Genomic DNA, 15952 nt, shown 5'->3' with positions numbered 1-15952 from the left:
ACTGTCACTGTTTGCAGATGACATAATACTATACATAGAGAATCCTAAAAATGCTACCAGAGAACTACTAGAGCTACTCAATGAATTTGGTAAAGTAGCAGGATACAAAATTAATGCACAGAACTCTCTTCCATTCCTAAACACTAATGCTGAAAATTCTGAAAGAGAAATTAAGGAAACACTGCTATTTACCATTGCAACAAAAAGAACAAAATACCTAGGAATAAACCTACCTAAGGAGGTAAAAGACCTGTACTCTGAAAGCTATAAGACACTGATGAAAGAAATCAAAGATAACACAAACAGATGGAGAGATATACCATGTTCTTGGATTGGAAAAATCAACAATGTGAAAATGACTATACTACTCAAAGCAATCTACAGAGTCAATGCAATCCCTATCAAACTACCAATGGCATTTTTCACAGAGCTAGAACAAAAAATTTTACAGTTTGTATGGAAACACAAAAGATCCTGAATAGCTAAAGCAACTTTGAGAAAGAAAAATGGAGCTGGAGGAATCAGGCTCCCAGACTTTAGAGTATACTACAAAGCTACAGTAATCAATACAGTACAGTACTGGCACAAAAACAGAAGTATAGATCAATGGAACAGGATAGAAAGCCCAGGGATAAACCCACACACATATGGTCACCTTATCTTAGATAAGGGAGGCAAGAGTATACAATGGAGAAAAGACAGCCTCTTCAATAAGTGGTGCTGGAAAAATTGGACAGCTACATGTAAAAGAATGAAATTAGAACACTCTTTAACACCATACACAAAAATAAACTCAAAATTTATTAAAGACCTAAATGTAAGGCCAGACACTATCAGCCTCTTAGAGGAAAACATAGGCAGCACACTCTATGACATAAATCACAACAAGATCCTTTTTGAGCCACCTCCTAGAGTAATGGAAATAAAAGCAAAAATAAAGAAATGGGACCTAATGAAACGTAAAAGCTTTTGCACAGCAAAGGATACCATAAACAAGATGAAAAGACAACCCTCAGAATGGGAGAAAATATTTGCAAACGAAGGAACTGACAAAGGATTAGTCTCCAAAATATATAGGCAGCTCATGCAGCTCAATATCAAACAAACCAACAACGCAATCCTAAAATGGGCAGAAGACCTAAATAAACATTTCTGTCAAGAAGATATACAGATTGCCAACAAACACATGAAAAGATGCTCAACACCACTAATAATTAGAAAAATGCAAATTAAAACTACAATGAGGTATCACCTCATACCAGTCAGGATGGCCATCCTCAAAATGTCTATAAACAATAAATGCTGGAGAGGGTGTGGAGAAAAGGGAACCCTGCTGCACTGTTGGTGGGAATGTAAACTGATACAGCCACTATGCAGAACAGTATGGAGGTTCCTTAAAAAACTAAAAATAGAACTACCATACAACCCAGCAATCCCATTACTGGGTATATACCCTGAGAAAACCATAATTCAAAAAGAGTCATGTATCGCAATGTTCATTGCAGCACTATTTACAGTAGCCAGGACATGGAAACAACCTTCATGTCCATCGATAGATGAATGGATAAAGAAGATGCACATATATACAATGGAATATTACTCGGCCATAAATAGAAACAAAGCTGAGTTATTTGTAGTGAGGTGGATGGACCTAGAGTCTGTCATACAGAGTGAAGTAAGTCAGAAAGAGAAAAATAAATACTGTATGCTAACACATATATATGGATTATAAAAATAAATGGTTCTGAAGAACCTAGACGCAGGACACAAATAAAGACACAGATGTAGAGAATGGCCTTGAGGACACGGGGAGGGGGAAGGGTAAACTAGGATGAAGTGAGAGTGACATGGACATATATACACTGGAAAATGTAAAATAGTTAGTGGGGAGCAGCAGCATAACAGTGGGAGATTAGCTTGGTGCTTTGTGACCACCTAGAGGGTGGGATAGGGAGGGTGGGATGGAGATGCAAGTGGGAGGGGATATGGGGGTATATGTATATATATAGCTGATTCATTTTGTTATACAGTAGAAACTAACACACCATTTTAAAGTAATTATACTCCAATAGAGATGTTAAAAAAAAGAGAGATCTGTATCAAATTACCCATTATATTTTTCACAGAACTAGAATAAATTATCCTAAAATTTATATGGAACTATAAAAGACCCAGAATTGCCAAAGCAATCCTAAGGAAAAATAACAAAGCAGGAGGCAAAACCCTCCTACACTCAGACAATACTACAAAGCTACAGTAATCAAAACAATGTGGTATTGTCACAGAAACATACATATGGATAAATTTTACAGAACAGAGAGCCCCGAAATAAACCCACACTCCTACGGTCAATTAATCTTCAACAAAGGAGGGAAGAATATAAAATGGGAGAAAGACAGTCTCTTCAGCAAGTGGTGCTGGGGAAGTTGAACAGGAGTATGTAAATCAATGAAGTTACAATACATCCTCACACCATACACAAAAATAAACTCAAAATGGCATAAGATATGACACCATAAAACTCCTAGAAGAGATCATAGGCAAAACATTCTCTGACATAAACCATATCAATGTTTTCTTAGGTCAGTCTTCCAATGCAATAGAAATAAAAACAAAAATAAAGAAATGGGACCTAATCAAACTTACAAGCTTTTGCATAGCAAAGGAAACCATAAACGAAACAAAAAGGCAACCTACGGAATGGGAAATAATATTTTCAAATCATGTGACCCACAAGGGCTTAATTTCCAAATTATACAAATGACTCATACAATTCAACAACAAAAAAGCAAACAACCCAATCAGAAAATGGGCAGAGGCCTAAATAGACATTTCTCCAAAGAAGATGTACAGATGGCCGAGAGGCACATGAAAAGCTGCTGAACACCCTTAATTATTAGAGAAATGCAAATCAAAACTACAATGAGGTATCACCTCATGCCAGTCAGAATGGGCATCATCAGAAAATCTACAAACAACAAATGCTGGAGAGGGTGTGGAGAAAAGGGAGCCCTCCTACACTGTTGGTGGGAATATACACTGGTGCAGCTGCTATGGAAAACTGTACGGAGGTTTCTTAGAAAACTAAAAATAGAATTACCATATGATCCAGCAATCCCACTCCTGGGCATATATCCGGACCAAACTATAATTCAAAAAGATACATGCCCCCCTATGTTCATGTTGGCACTGTTCACAATAGCTAAGGCATGGAAACAACCTTAATGTCCACTGACAGATGAATGGATAAAGAAGATGTGGTACATATATACAATGGAATACTACTCAGCCATAAAAAAGAACAAAATAATGCCATTTGCAGCAACATGGATGCAACTAGAGCTTATCATACTAAGTAAAGTAAGTCAGAAAGAGAAAGACAAATACCGTATGATATCACTTATATGTGGATTCTGAAATATGGCAGAAATGAACTTATATATGAAACAGAAACAGAGTCACAGACATAGAGAACAGACTTGTATAATTACCTGGCAGGGAAGATACCATGATCACGAGAACAGACTTGTGGCTGCCAAGGGGGAGGGGGTTGGAGGAAGGATGGATTGGAAGTTTGGGGTAAGGAGATGCAAACTATTACATATAGAATGGATTAACAATGAGGTCCTACTGTATAGGACAGGGAACTATATTCAATATCCTGGGATAAACCATAATGGAAAAGAATATAAAAATGCATACATGTGTATTACTGAGTCACTTTGCTGTATAGCAGAAATTAACACAACATTCTAAATCAGCTATACTTCAATTTAAAAAATTTTTAAAAAAGGTAAGAACATTTGAGAGAAAGTAACAAATTAAGAGGATAGGCAAAGATGATTTAATATATACATAATAGGTGTCCTCAAGAGAAGAAACTCAAAGTAAAGAACAGAACAAATACTAAAATCTACAACTCAAAAAAATTCTTGAAATTAAAAAAATGAGATTCAAAACTGCACACTGAAAGATCAACCCATATACTCCCTGAAAAAGTTACCCCAGAGCAACCAACATGAAGAAATAGTCTATAAAACTACTGGTCTTTAAAGAAAATAAAATTTTTTGAGAATCTAGGTAAAAATATCAAATTATTTATAAGGAAAAGAAAATTAGATCACCAATAAAACCATACTGACATCTTAGAGATGCTGTGAGCCAAGAATTTGATATTTAGCCAAGCTGATTTTCAAGTATAAAGGTCTTAAATTGCTTTCAATATGCAAGAATTCAGAGTATTGTTCCTATGAGTTCTTCCTGAGGAATTTATGAGAGAATGGGCTTCAGGCAAGCGAAGTGAATAGAAATACATTGACATAGCACTGGTGCTGATTAATAAATTTATGTTTACAAATAGAACTGATTGTAGGTAAGGAAAAAAGATATCAGAAAACTAAAAAGATGGGAAACCAAACTGTAGTGCTAAGGAAGTCACACTTGGGTGCTAATACTTTAAACTAGAAAACCATGTAAGTGAATATGATAGTGAATACCTTAAAGTTCAGGGGCGCTATTACATGTGGGGAGAAAAGAGAGGTTTGTGATTGGTTAGGACTTGTGGATGGGCTGTAGAGTGGCTGGCAATGTTCCATTTCTTGACCTGGATGGTATTTAAGGGTGTTTGCCTTAGTAATTCATTAAGCTGTACATTTGTTTTATGTGATTTTTCTGTATCTATATTCTACCATGAGAAGTATTTTTTGAAAATTTATTTTTAAAGGTTAATAATACTCCCAACAATAAAACTGAAGACAGGTAATGATAGAAAGATGGCAGCTGCCTCTAAACACATAAAGAAAAATGTTACAGCAATTTGCTTCAAAGTTCCAAAGGCCTTCATGGGGAAAAACTTAGAATGTAGTACATTGCAAAAAAAAAAAAAACTATAAGATTTCCACATTTAGCATATTTAATAGTTTTTTGGGGGGGGTGAAAGGAAAACTGTGCTTAATTTATTTCATCAGAACAAGAATTGGATGCTAGTTTAGATTATTAATGTGAAACATTAAAATATAAACTTTAGAAGCAAGAAAAACTACAATCCTGCAGCCTGTGGAATCAAAACTATAATGAGGTATCACCTCACACCAGTTAGAATGGGCATCATCAGAAAATCTACAAATAACAAATGCTGGAGAGGGTGTGGAGAAGAGGGAACCCTTTTGCACTGTTGGTGGGAATGTAAATTGATACAGCCACTATGGAGAACAGTATGGAGTTTCCTTAAAAAACTAAAAATAGAATTACCATATGACCCAGCAATCCCACTACTATGCATATACCCAGAGAAAACCGTAATTCAAAAGGAGACATGCACCCCAATGTTCATTGCAGCACTGTTTACAATAGCCAGGTCATGGAAGCAACCTAAATGCCCATCGACAGACGAATGGATAAAGAAGATGTGGTACATATATACAATGGAATATTAGTCAGCCATAAAAAGGAACGAAACTGGGTCATTTGTTGAGACGTGGATGGATCTAGAGACTGTCATACAGAGTGAAGCAAGTCAGAAAGAGAAAAACAAATATTTTAACGCCTATATGTGGAACCTAGAAAAATGGTACAGATGAACCGGTTTGCAGGGCAGAAATTGAGACACAGATCTAGAGAACAAACATATGGACACTGAGGGGAGAAAGTGGCGGGGTGGTGGTGGTGGTGGTGTGATATATTGGGTGATTGGGATTGACATGTATACACTGATGTATATAAAATTGATGACTAAAATTAATAAGAACGTGCTGTATAAAAAATAAATAAAATAAAATTTAAAAAATTTTAAAAAAAGAAAAATAAATACAAACTTTATCTTCTCTTGTGACAAGTTATCTGTTTGTCAACTGTCATTTTCCCTTTGCATAAACAGTTGGCTATAATTTGAATTTAATAGAGGGGAAGGGAATGAATAGTCTGGTACTGTCATTATGGTTTCGTTTGAGAACTTTCCACATAATCCTGTCAAATTATACCCTTGCATCTGGGCTAGCAGTATGAGTTGAAGACACATTTGATAGTCAACAATTATTATGGCATTAGGGATTATGGGAAAATGTTAATATCAACAAACCACCGTAGCGGTGTGTTGTAAAGGAAAGATTACAGACTGTTGAGTCAAGTAAACCACAGTTTGCAGCTGATTCTTCTGCCTCAGTTTCTTTACTTTTAAAATGGGGATAATGATTCTTATCAAAATTGTCAAGATTCAAGATCATGATGGTAAAGCATGGAGCTCAATACTTAGCACATAAAAAGTGCTTAATAGAAAATTATTTTCTCCCATCTCAATAACAGCAGCTGCCTGTCTTAGCTGCACAGAGTATAACCAAAGAGGTAATGGGGATCAGAGGGCTTGTGGAAAAGCAACTGCCTTAGTAGGGTAGCCTATAAATTTCCTCAAGTGATTTCTAGAGGAGCATGAGATACAGAAATTATTTTTCCTTTCATTCATGAGATGACCTCATACTCAAGTGGTTTTGTTGGCAGCTACTTTACCGTGAAACCTAAGATAACAAAGGGAACTCCAGAGACTGGCTCTTGGCTGATAACATAAACTGGGATTCACAATGGCCGAAAGAACACAGCTTGTTACTCTGCTTGGGAAACCCTAATACTCAGAAGAATACACATTTTAAAGCTCCCCCAACCCAATCCTCAAATACTGTGATCAGTACTAAATCTAAAACAGCTCATTAAGAAATTTCAGTGTAGATTTTTCACAAAGTAGGATGAAATTACAACTCAGTTCAGAACTCAGACAAGTTTTCTTTGTTTTCTTCCCAAGTCTGAATTGCTTCTAGGTTAGTTTTTATTTTATAGCCATTTTTATTCAAGAAGGGCTGTGTGGTTTTCTCAAGCAATTGCTTAGCTAGAAACTTCAGCAAAATGGGTAAACTTGTTTTTTCTTCCCCTCTTCAGTCCCCACACTTCACAAATGTTTTCTAGTAACATGTATATCAAGCAAGTAGCTGTTTCAAAGTCAGATTTGGAGGAAGTACTAATGGTAGGAGCAATTTCTAAGGGGCCAGATGCCAAAGAATAATCATATTTTTCACTCATACGTCCTCAATCTCTAATACAAGCTAATGTGTGAAGTGCTGCTGGGCTGGCTTACAGAAATGCTAGCAGAAATCCAGTGAATGCTGGAAAGGAGGTATGTTTGTTCTCCCCAGAGGCTATTTCAATAATGTTAATTTTTAACTGGCTTGGCTGGTGCATTTGACAAACAGCCCAATAGAAACATTTGCTGTTTGACATTATTTTATTCATCTCATGAAGCCTGCATGCAAGGTACTCATGCAGATGCAAAACTCAGCAGTAATAGTTTTTACTAAAAACTAAAAAAATTTTTAGATTTTTTCCAGCAAATTTTCATCCAAAGGCCTCAAAGGACATGATAGGTATTAAAACACTCCTTTAGAAAGAGAAACAAGGCCTCAGTAGAGGAGAATCATAGAACTCTGGGAAACTAAAAGAAAAGTTTAGACCAACTTCTCACCTACAAATAGCTGGTGGTGAAGCCATGATTAAGCTCTGCTTCCCTACTGGTCCCATGGGCAGCTCTCTGGGTAGTAAGGCAATACAGATGCTCTGGGGCATTGGGTCCTCAATTCTTCCCTAAACTTTATGGAAGGAAGTGTTTCAAAGTATTTATTTATTTTCCACTACAATTTGTGGCCTTATAAGTTTTATTTAGCATTTACATATCTTTCATGCTGTCTCCACAAGATAAAATTTGACTACCACCAAGATTCATAAATTTCTTTGCTTTTACACCTATTCCTCATTGTCTCTCATCATCTTTATTTTATTCCTGATGTTAGTGTTTCAGAAAAATATATTTTTTAATTTTCACCTGATTATTCTTCTTAGCCTAATCCTTGTTATATGTGTTACTGCATCTTGCTTGTGCTAGAAAATAAAATATTCTTAGAAGAAAGAAGAAAGAACTGAACTTCTGGGCTCTGATCTGGAAAAGAGGAGTTTTGCTAGCTAAGGTTGAAATTTGTATTTTTCTTCCTCTTGAGTTTCTGATGAGTTGTTCATGAGGTTAATTTTCTAAGGACTGATAAATGTCGACAATGCTAAGAAAGAATTTTTGATGTCTTGATCAAATGGAATTTCTCAATATCGTAGCATACATTCCCTTTCATTAACGTTTCCTGAGAGATAAGTGTGTGTGAGACACCAAGCTAGCATTGAGCAGGCCACTGTTTCTGCCTGCAAAGAGCTCAATATGACGGTGGCAATGGCAATGAGATACACATGCCTTATTTTCAAAGGTTATCCTGGCTAGTAGTCACAAGAAAGGTAACTAGTTAATACACAATATTAATGGTAAACACTAAAAAATACGATGTCGAACCCTCCTCTCCCACCCCATCTCTGTGTCTCACACACACACACACACACACACACACACACAAGTATATATAAATAGTAATACCCTGACCACACCAGTTAATTTAGTTGTCCAACTAATTAGAGGAGAAATTCTCAGGTTATGCTTTTGCCTTTTTAGGGAAGAGCATGTGAACTTCTCATTGTTGTCTTAATTACAGTCTCAAAATATGATGACTAGCAAATATTACTACAACCCAGCAAACTAACAGTAGTGATATCTTACAACACAGTAGTTTATTTTCTTTCACACTGCATGCATTATCCCTAAAAGTGGAATCTTCCACAAGAAACAGAAATTGCCTAACTAGATATTAGGAATATATGGGAGAGAAGGGAATTTCCATCCCTCTTTCTGGACGGGCGGTTCAGAATGCAAAACTGGCTCCTAGGATGAGTAGTAAAGTACTTATTTTGTTTTCTTGTAATGCCTGGGCATGGGGATGTGGCGATGGTAGTGATCTCACAGAGCTGAGGCTGGGAGAGGGGTTCTCTCCCTTAAAACTGCAGAGGCTACCAGATCAAGGGAGGATGGAGCAGGGATGGTGGTTGGAACACAGGAGGAGAAAGATTAATAGGTCAAGCAACTAGGGCACGAAAGGCCAAAAAGCAGCCAAAATCAGAGGAGGACTTGGAACAGGTTGTTTGTAGACAGGATAAAGGAGATGGAAAAGCGAGGGAGATGCATGCAAGAAAGAAGGTGTTAAGTTGGAAGGGAGGAAAGCAATCTGAGCAACGTGAGAAAGGAGCTATGGCTGTAGTTGTTCCCCACCAACTCTCTTTGGTGGATAAAATGGTCTGCATCCAGGGCTTCCCTGGTGGCGCAGTGGTTGAGAGTCCGCCTGCCGATGCAGGGGACACGGGTTCGTGCCCCGGTCCGGGAAGATCCCACATGCCGTGGAGCGGCTGGGCCCGTGAGCCATGGCCGCTGAGCCTGCGCGTACGGAGCCTGTGCTCCGCAACGGGAGAGGCCACAACGGTGAGAGGCCCGCGTACCGCAAAAAAAAAAAAAAAAAAAAAAAAATGGTTTGCATCTAAGTTGGGCTAGCTTGAGATGGGGAGGAGCTGTATGGAATTATATAGTCATAATTAAATATGTATGTAGTAATGTCACACCTACTTATACAGTGGTAGCCTGTGTAAGTTTGAGGAGTCTGGCTTCATTCTCTCTAGCTGCCATATTGATAGCTGAATATCACCCCATCTTCACCTTGCTTTCACCAGGCTGGGAGAGTATCACCCTTCAGCTATGTGCTACCTTTTAATTACTGTTGGCATGTATTGACTATCTTGTTCCCTCATTTGTAATGCCAAAAGTCCAGGGGTACTTTACAGTTTGTTCCTTGGTTTTATGGAATATTTATTGTTCCATATTATCTAGATGAAGTCAGCTCAACTCTTTATATTCACCCATATACAGCAATCACCAAAGATAGTTTTCCATAAAGTAGAAACCCAGATCTAGTTCAGAACAAAATGTCTGGCATGGTGCCTTGCATGTGGTAAAGTATTCAAGGAATGGTTGTTGTATGGATGAGTAAGACGACAATACCACCGACCAGGACATTCTCTTTCATTGACAGTGACTGTACTTTCTTGAAGATTTACTCTGTGGGATGCATTGTCGAATGCATTATTCTAACTTGCATTCAGTCACTGAAGATGGCAGTGGAGTGTAGTTTACAATGACTATTTCCCATTGGGTTAAATTATGTCATAAAATTCAGATATTTTGTTCAAAAAAGAAAGAAATGATCCAGAAAGCTATTTTCATTCCTTTTGTGGGGGTGGGGTGTGGTCAGGGACATGGGATGAGGCTTTTGGCCTCATTCTGTAAAAACTACATTGTTCCAAGTCAAAGGTTTAAATCCTCCTGAAAAGATCATCTTTTTACATACTGCTCTACATGTATATGTATTTGACAAAATTGACAATGGGGGTTTCTTTACCAACTCTTATTCTTTTCTCCCAGGAAAGATTTCATCATTAAGGCAGTAAGGTTACTGAACATTTCATATGGCTGCATGAAAAAATATTGCCTAGATGATGCACTGTCAAAAACTGACAAGTATCTGAGAAAATACAGCTGTGGAAATGATGTAAACATATATCCTCAAAGCTATTGCCATTTTGATAGGTGAACATAATTTTATAACATGAAATGCTCTAATAATTATTACATTCGTCAGCTGCTTTATAGTCTTTTAAAAACTCGGTGTGAATTTATTCATTATACATTTATTCCTTGCCTACCATATGCTAAAAACACAGAAAGTTCTGGAATCTACTGTTTTTGTTTATCCAACCAACAATCTAACAATGTAGATGGCAGCCAAAACCCCAAAATAGACATTATAATTCTCACTTTAGACGCACACAGTTTAAATTCTCTAAACTAGTAACCCTATTTGAATGGAAAAGTACTAGGTTAGTTTCCCAAGGCAAGCACGTGTGAAGTAGCATCAAGTTATTATTGTTTTTGGCAGCTAAGCAAGAGCAGAAACCAGGCTCCTTGAAAAATCTACCCGGAAAGCAAAGTTTACCTTTAACATTCCCCACTTTCCTTTCTCTGTCTCTCTCCTATTTCTGGCATTATTATTATTGCCTTCATTATTTATTGCCTTCATTTATTCTTTCTGTTCACTCAATCACCAACCAGTTATTTTTCAAACAAGAGTAAGGCCAGGGCTTCCCTGGTGGCGCAGTGGTTGAGAATCTGCCTGCCAATGCAGGGGACACGGGTTCGAGCCCTGGTCTGGGAAGATCCCACATGCCGTGGAGCAACTGGGCCCGTGAGCCACAACTACTTAGCCTGTGCGTCTGGAGCCTGTGCTCCACAACAAGAGAGGCGTGACAGTGAGAGGCCCACGCACCACGATGAAGAGTGGCCCCCACTTGCCGCAACTAGAGAAAGCCCTCGCACAGAAACGAAGACCCAACACAGCCATAAATAAATAAATAAATAAATAAATAAATAAATAAATAAATAAAAAGAGTAAGGCCAGTGGAGAAACAAAGATATGAAAGGGAGAGACCCTGTCTAAGGCAGCTACTGATTCTGTTCTAAAGTCACATCCAGGCATTACCACAGTACAAAGAAGAACATGACAAGTGCCATTTAGTCTACATAATTGTGAGAGTTCAGAGGATGTAAAGAAACCAAGCTCCACACCACCTGTGACCTGCCTTCTCTTGAACTACCGTTCCTCTCAACCAGAGTCTTATGACCTTTGCTGCAAATGAGTATCTCCTGAAGTGTTTCTAAAATTCCTGATACCCAGGCCAAATCCAAGTCCTGTTAAAAACAAAATTTCTGGAGATGGGACCCAGATGTCAGTATTTTTTAAATTGGTTATTCCACTGTGCAGCCTAGGTTGAGAAACATTGTCCTAAATATCTCCCTTTTTTTAAAATCTCATGTTACCCTAACTTCAGTATAGAAAAGGCAAGTAACTTCGGGGAAAATATTCACTTTTCTCATTCTGTTGACAAAATCCCCCCAAACAAGTAAGCAAACAAACAAAATCAAAGCTACAACAACAACAACAAAACTGTTCTCTTCGTTAAGTTCTTAAGGTAGGGAATTAGAAATTGCCCCCCCCCGCCCCACACAAAATTCAAAATTAAAAAAAGAGATCTTGACAATCATTGGTGGAAGAAGCAGTAAGGTGGAAAGAAAGGCATTTTCTGGAGTGTGGTATAGTTTGAGAGATTTAGGGAAGAAATGTGATCAACTGCTGAAGGTGAAATTGTGTAGGTATACTCTGTGGTCAGATGCAAAGATCTGGGACAAAGGGAATGGAAGAGTAGTAGGAAGTCTGATTTGTTTTGACAACAAACCTTTAGTATTCATTCCAACAAATTTCACAATATTAGGTCAGTGGCCAAATTATTAAGCCTTTTTTAGGGTTTGTAACAACAAAACAAAATAAAACACAAGTTATAAATCAGGACTAAGAATGTGACCCTTAATGTGATAGATGGGGGTGGAAATTAGGGAGCCATAACAAAGAGCCCCAAATTTGGCCACTGTAATGAAACTGTGAAATGTGTTGGCATCAGTGCAAAAAGTCTGTTGTCAGCAAATAAAAATGAAGTAAAAAGAACTTAGAAGATATTTGAAGTGTTCTGTTTACCTCCAGTGCCCTAAGGCATCTTTTCAATGCGCTTCCTTCATACTATGATTGATAGTGAGGTATATTAGAAAGCCCAGGGATGGGACAGACACAGATTCCAACTCTGGTTCCTTGTTTACTATCTGTGGAAACTCGGGTTTATACTTTAATTCTCTGGGCTTCAGCTTCCTCATTAGTGAACTCAGGGATAATATCTATTCCAGAAAGTTGTGAAAAATAGAGAGAAAATAATACAGTTGGGGCTCTTAATAATTTCAAGACTCTTCCTCTTTCCTTTGTCTGTTGTTGCTGCTGTAATCTGTTAAGGCAGCTTAAATTCTTACAGATGTAGGGGAGATAAAAATTTTGTATGACACAAACTCGCTAATGGTAAAAGTTTGTTCTTGGGATGGGGGTGGGGACTGGGTCATCCAAGCGTAAACATGATAGAGTCTTCTACCATGAATAAACATGCTCAAATCATTGAAGGCAAGTGACTGAATATTTTTGACCTTCTGTTTACCTACAGACGAGGTCTTGCTCTAGATTAGCAAACCTAAGGGCAAAGTCAAAGGCTAGCAGGGCCCTTGCAGGTCTGAGGTGGGAGTTGGGGGCAGAATTCGTGAAATTGGAGAGTGAGGATATGCTCTCTTCAGGGCTCAGCCTTTTCTTACCTCCAGCAGGTTGCTGGCAAGCAGGGGTTTAAGCTCAGTTTTTGCTACATTTGATTTTTCAAGAAAAGTCAGCTCCATATTTAATGTAAAATCTCCCAGTTTTTAAGTGTTGATTCCATTTTTTTTCAACATCATGTGAGCCAAACAAAACACATCTGAATACTGCCCGTGTGCTACCAGTTTGCAAACTTTGCATTTTGCAGGTCCTTTTCACTTTTAGTGCCCTCTACTCTGAGCCCAAGAATAAGTGTCTCCATCGCAAATGACAGGCTCACCCTAAAGATTAGAAATACAGTCATACCCCACTACTTCCAGGTAGTGTTTCCTGTTGCTAGTGTTTTCTTTATCCATAATTAATGTTACCTCCCAGGCAATTCTTATGCAAACAGCCTCTTGTTCCAAAGTTAAAATCAATTGTATTTCCTGTTACTTGTTAAAGTGCGTAGACTTAATTTTCTGCATGTTAGCTTTATTTAAAACATCTGGTGGCTGGTTTCATTTCCCCAGGGCCCAACCTAATTTTGTGCCAACTCTTGGGAGGTAAAACTTTAATAAACGTTCACATTTGTAAAGCTGAATATTTTTAAAAAGCCTTAGAGAAACAGTCTTCTATCCCACTTGGTATGGACTGAATTGTGTCTTCCCCAAATTCATATGATGAAACACTAACCTTCAATGTGACTACATTCGGAGAAAGGGCCTTTAAGTAGGTGATTAGGGTTAAATGAAATCTTCTTTTTTTTTTTTTTTTTTTTTTTGACCAGGGATTGAACCCAGGCCCTCTCCAGTGAGAGCGTGGAGTCCTAACCACTGGACTGCCAGGGAATTCCCGATTACATGAAATCTTAAGGGTGGGGCCCTAATCCAATAGGACTCGTGTCCTTATAAGAAGAGGAAGAGATACCAGGAGTGCAGGTACCCTGAGGAAAGGCCATGTGAAGATACAGTGAGAAAGTGGGCAACTGCAAGTCAGGAAGAGAGCGCTCACCAAGAACCAACCCTGCCAGCACCTTGATCTTAGACTTCTGGCCTTCAGAACTGTGAGGAAATAAACTTTTATTGTTTAAGCCACCCAGTCTACGGTATTCTGTTGTGCGGCCCTAGCAAACTAATCCTCAACCTTTAACTATCCTGTCTTTGGCGTCTGACGTCATTCCAGTCATTCTCAGAGCAATCCCAATTTTAGATTCTCATCTGACTTCCTGTCAAGACATTGTGGAAATTTCTATATCATCAATCAAAAGAGTCCCCTGTCTGGAAAGTATATCAAACCCTATATATGATGGCAGAACACCAACGATTGGGCGACTCACCCATAAAATGTGAGATAAAGGAAACCAATCCTTTTCCCAAGTTTTAAAACTTCTCCTCGTTTGTCAGATGCTCCTGTGAGTCGCACTATGCCGACTTTCTTGAGCCTGGAGAGCCACCTGTATGCATGCTCATCATCTTTTAAAACATCTTCAAAATCCAGAGTAGGTAGCTGGAACTCTGAGCCCCAGTACTGACATTCTGTGAATTAAGAAAAAGAAGAAACCAGATGGGATTGCACTGTTTTTAACATACAATGAGAACCTCAGAGAAGGGACTACTTCATGGAAGCTGACCTTTGTTCTATCACGGAATTGATTAAATTTCAGTCATATTAGAAATGCCCAAGTTACCAGCTCTTCTTCCCTGGACCCAAGCCAGTCTACTCTATGCTGTCTGCCTACAACTGTGGAAGACCCATGACGGGTATTCACTATAGCACATTTGTCAAGAGGATGTTGTTTAGCTTGTGATGGCTCTTGATACATAGGTCCTTAGGGCTTCTCTGCCTGGACATTGCTTAGAAATAGCCTTGAAATATTGTGTATTTTAACAACCAAGTTATATTGCTCAATTCCAAATAGAGGTAAAATCAGAACCATGTGCCAAAACAGCGTATGCCTATCCCTGGGGGTCGGGGTGAGAAGTGTTTGCCATGGTAGGAACTGCTCCTTCTTCCTCTTGTTTTACCTGATAAGAAGCTTTCTCTAGGGTCAACTTGTTCACAGGAGTCAGCAAAAGCTGTCCATGGGAGGAAAAGATGAAAGTTGTGCTCATGGCACGCACAAACACTTTGGTGACAATGCCACATGAGATAAAGTCAAATGCCTTTCTTTGTTTTCTGATTCCTCATGATTTATGGCTCATAAAAATGTTTACTTGAAAAAACAGAAAGGAAAACAAGTGTAGAAAATAATTTGCTTACAAACCAGGCTCTCTCAAAGGAAGTAGAACACAGAGGAAACATAATTTTGCCAAGGAAAATAACTCAGATATTAACAATTGCATTCAGCAAAGACCACTCTAGCTAATCCACTTGATTTCTTCATTTTGGGGGAAAGAATTTACCTTAGGAAGGCAAGCCTTCTTAACAAGTGACAGAATGAGGTCTTATGATCTCAAAATCATCCTGTGCAATGCCTCCCTTTCTAACTGGGAAATATATGTCATGTTACAGAAAACCCCAGAGCCTCCAGTTTAAGACAAAAGATTGGGTCAGTGTTCCCTTGTAGTAGTTGTAGATTGGGAATCATTTCTTCTTTGATGTCAGCATGGCTGTTTCTGCAGAACCAAGGATTTCTCAGGAGTCAGATGTTGGTTTAGTAGTAGCAAAGATACTTACAGGGGCAGGAAGCCACTTCCTGATCTCCCATCAGCGAGTTGCATGAGGACATTCACAGAGATGAGCAGGTGTGTGTCGGGGCGGGGAGGGGGGGGAGAACTAAT

The 15952-nt window shown here is 38.5% G+C and overlaps 1 protein-coding gene across 8 annotated transcripts in view; it reads right to left on the bottom strand.

Moving 5' to 3' along the window:
* The window catches only part of BBOX1 (gamma-butyrobetaine hydroxylase 1), a 77829-nt gene that overhangs the window by 36611 nt on the left and 25266 nt on the right, over positions 1 to 15952 (bottom strand). For all 8 annotated transcript variants that reach the window (XM_029207453.1, XM_029207455.1, XM_029207456.1 and 5 more), the window contains one exon: positions 14509 to 14707. In XM_029207453.1, the coding sequence (XP_029063286.1) occupies positions 14509 to 14707 (199 nt within the window). The remainder of the gene's footprint in view (positions 1 to 14508; positions 14708 to 15952) is intronic.

The sequence above is a fragment of the Monodon monoceros genome, unplaced genomic scaffold, assembly GCF_005190385.1.
Source record: "Monodon monoceros isolate NGI ecotype Baffin Bay Population unplaced genomic scaffold, NGI_Narwhal_1 Super_Scaffold_7, whole genome shotgun sequence".
In the NCBI taxonomy this organism is placed as follows: Eukaryota; Metazoa; Chordata; class Mammalia; order Artiodactyla; family Monodontidae; genus Monodon; species Monodon monoceros.
Note: the sequence above shows the minus strand (reverse complement) of the source record. Positions and strands in the feature narration are given on the sequence as shown.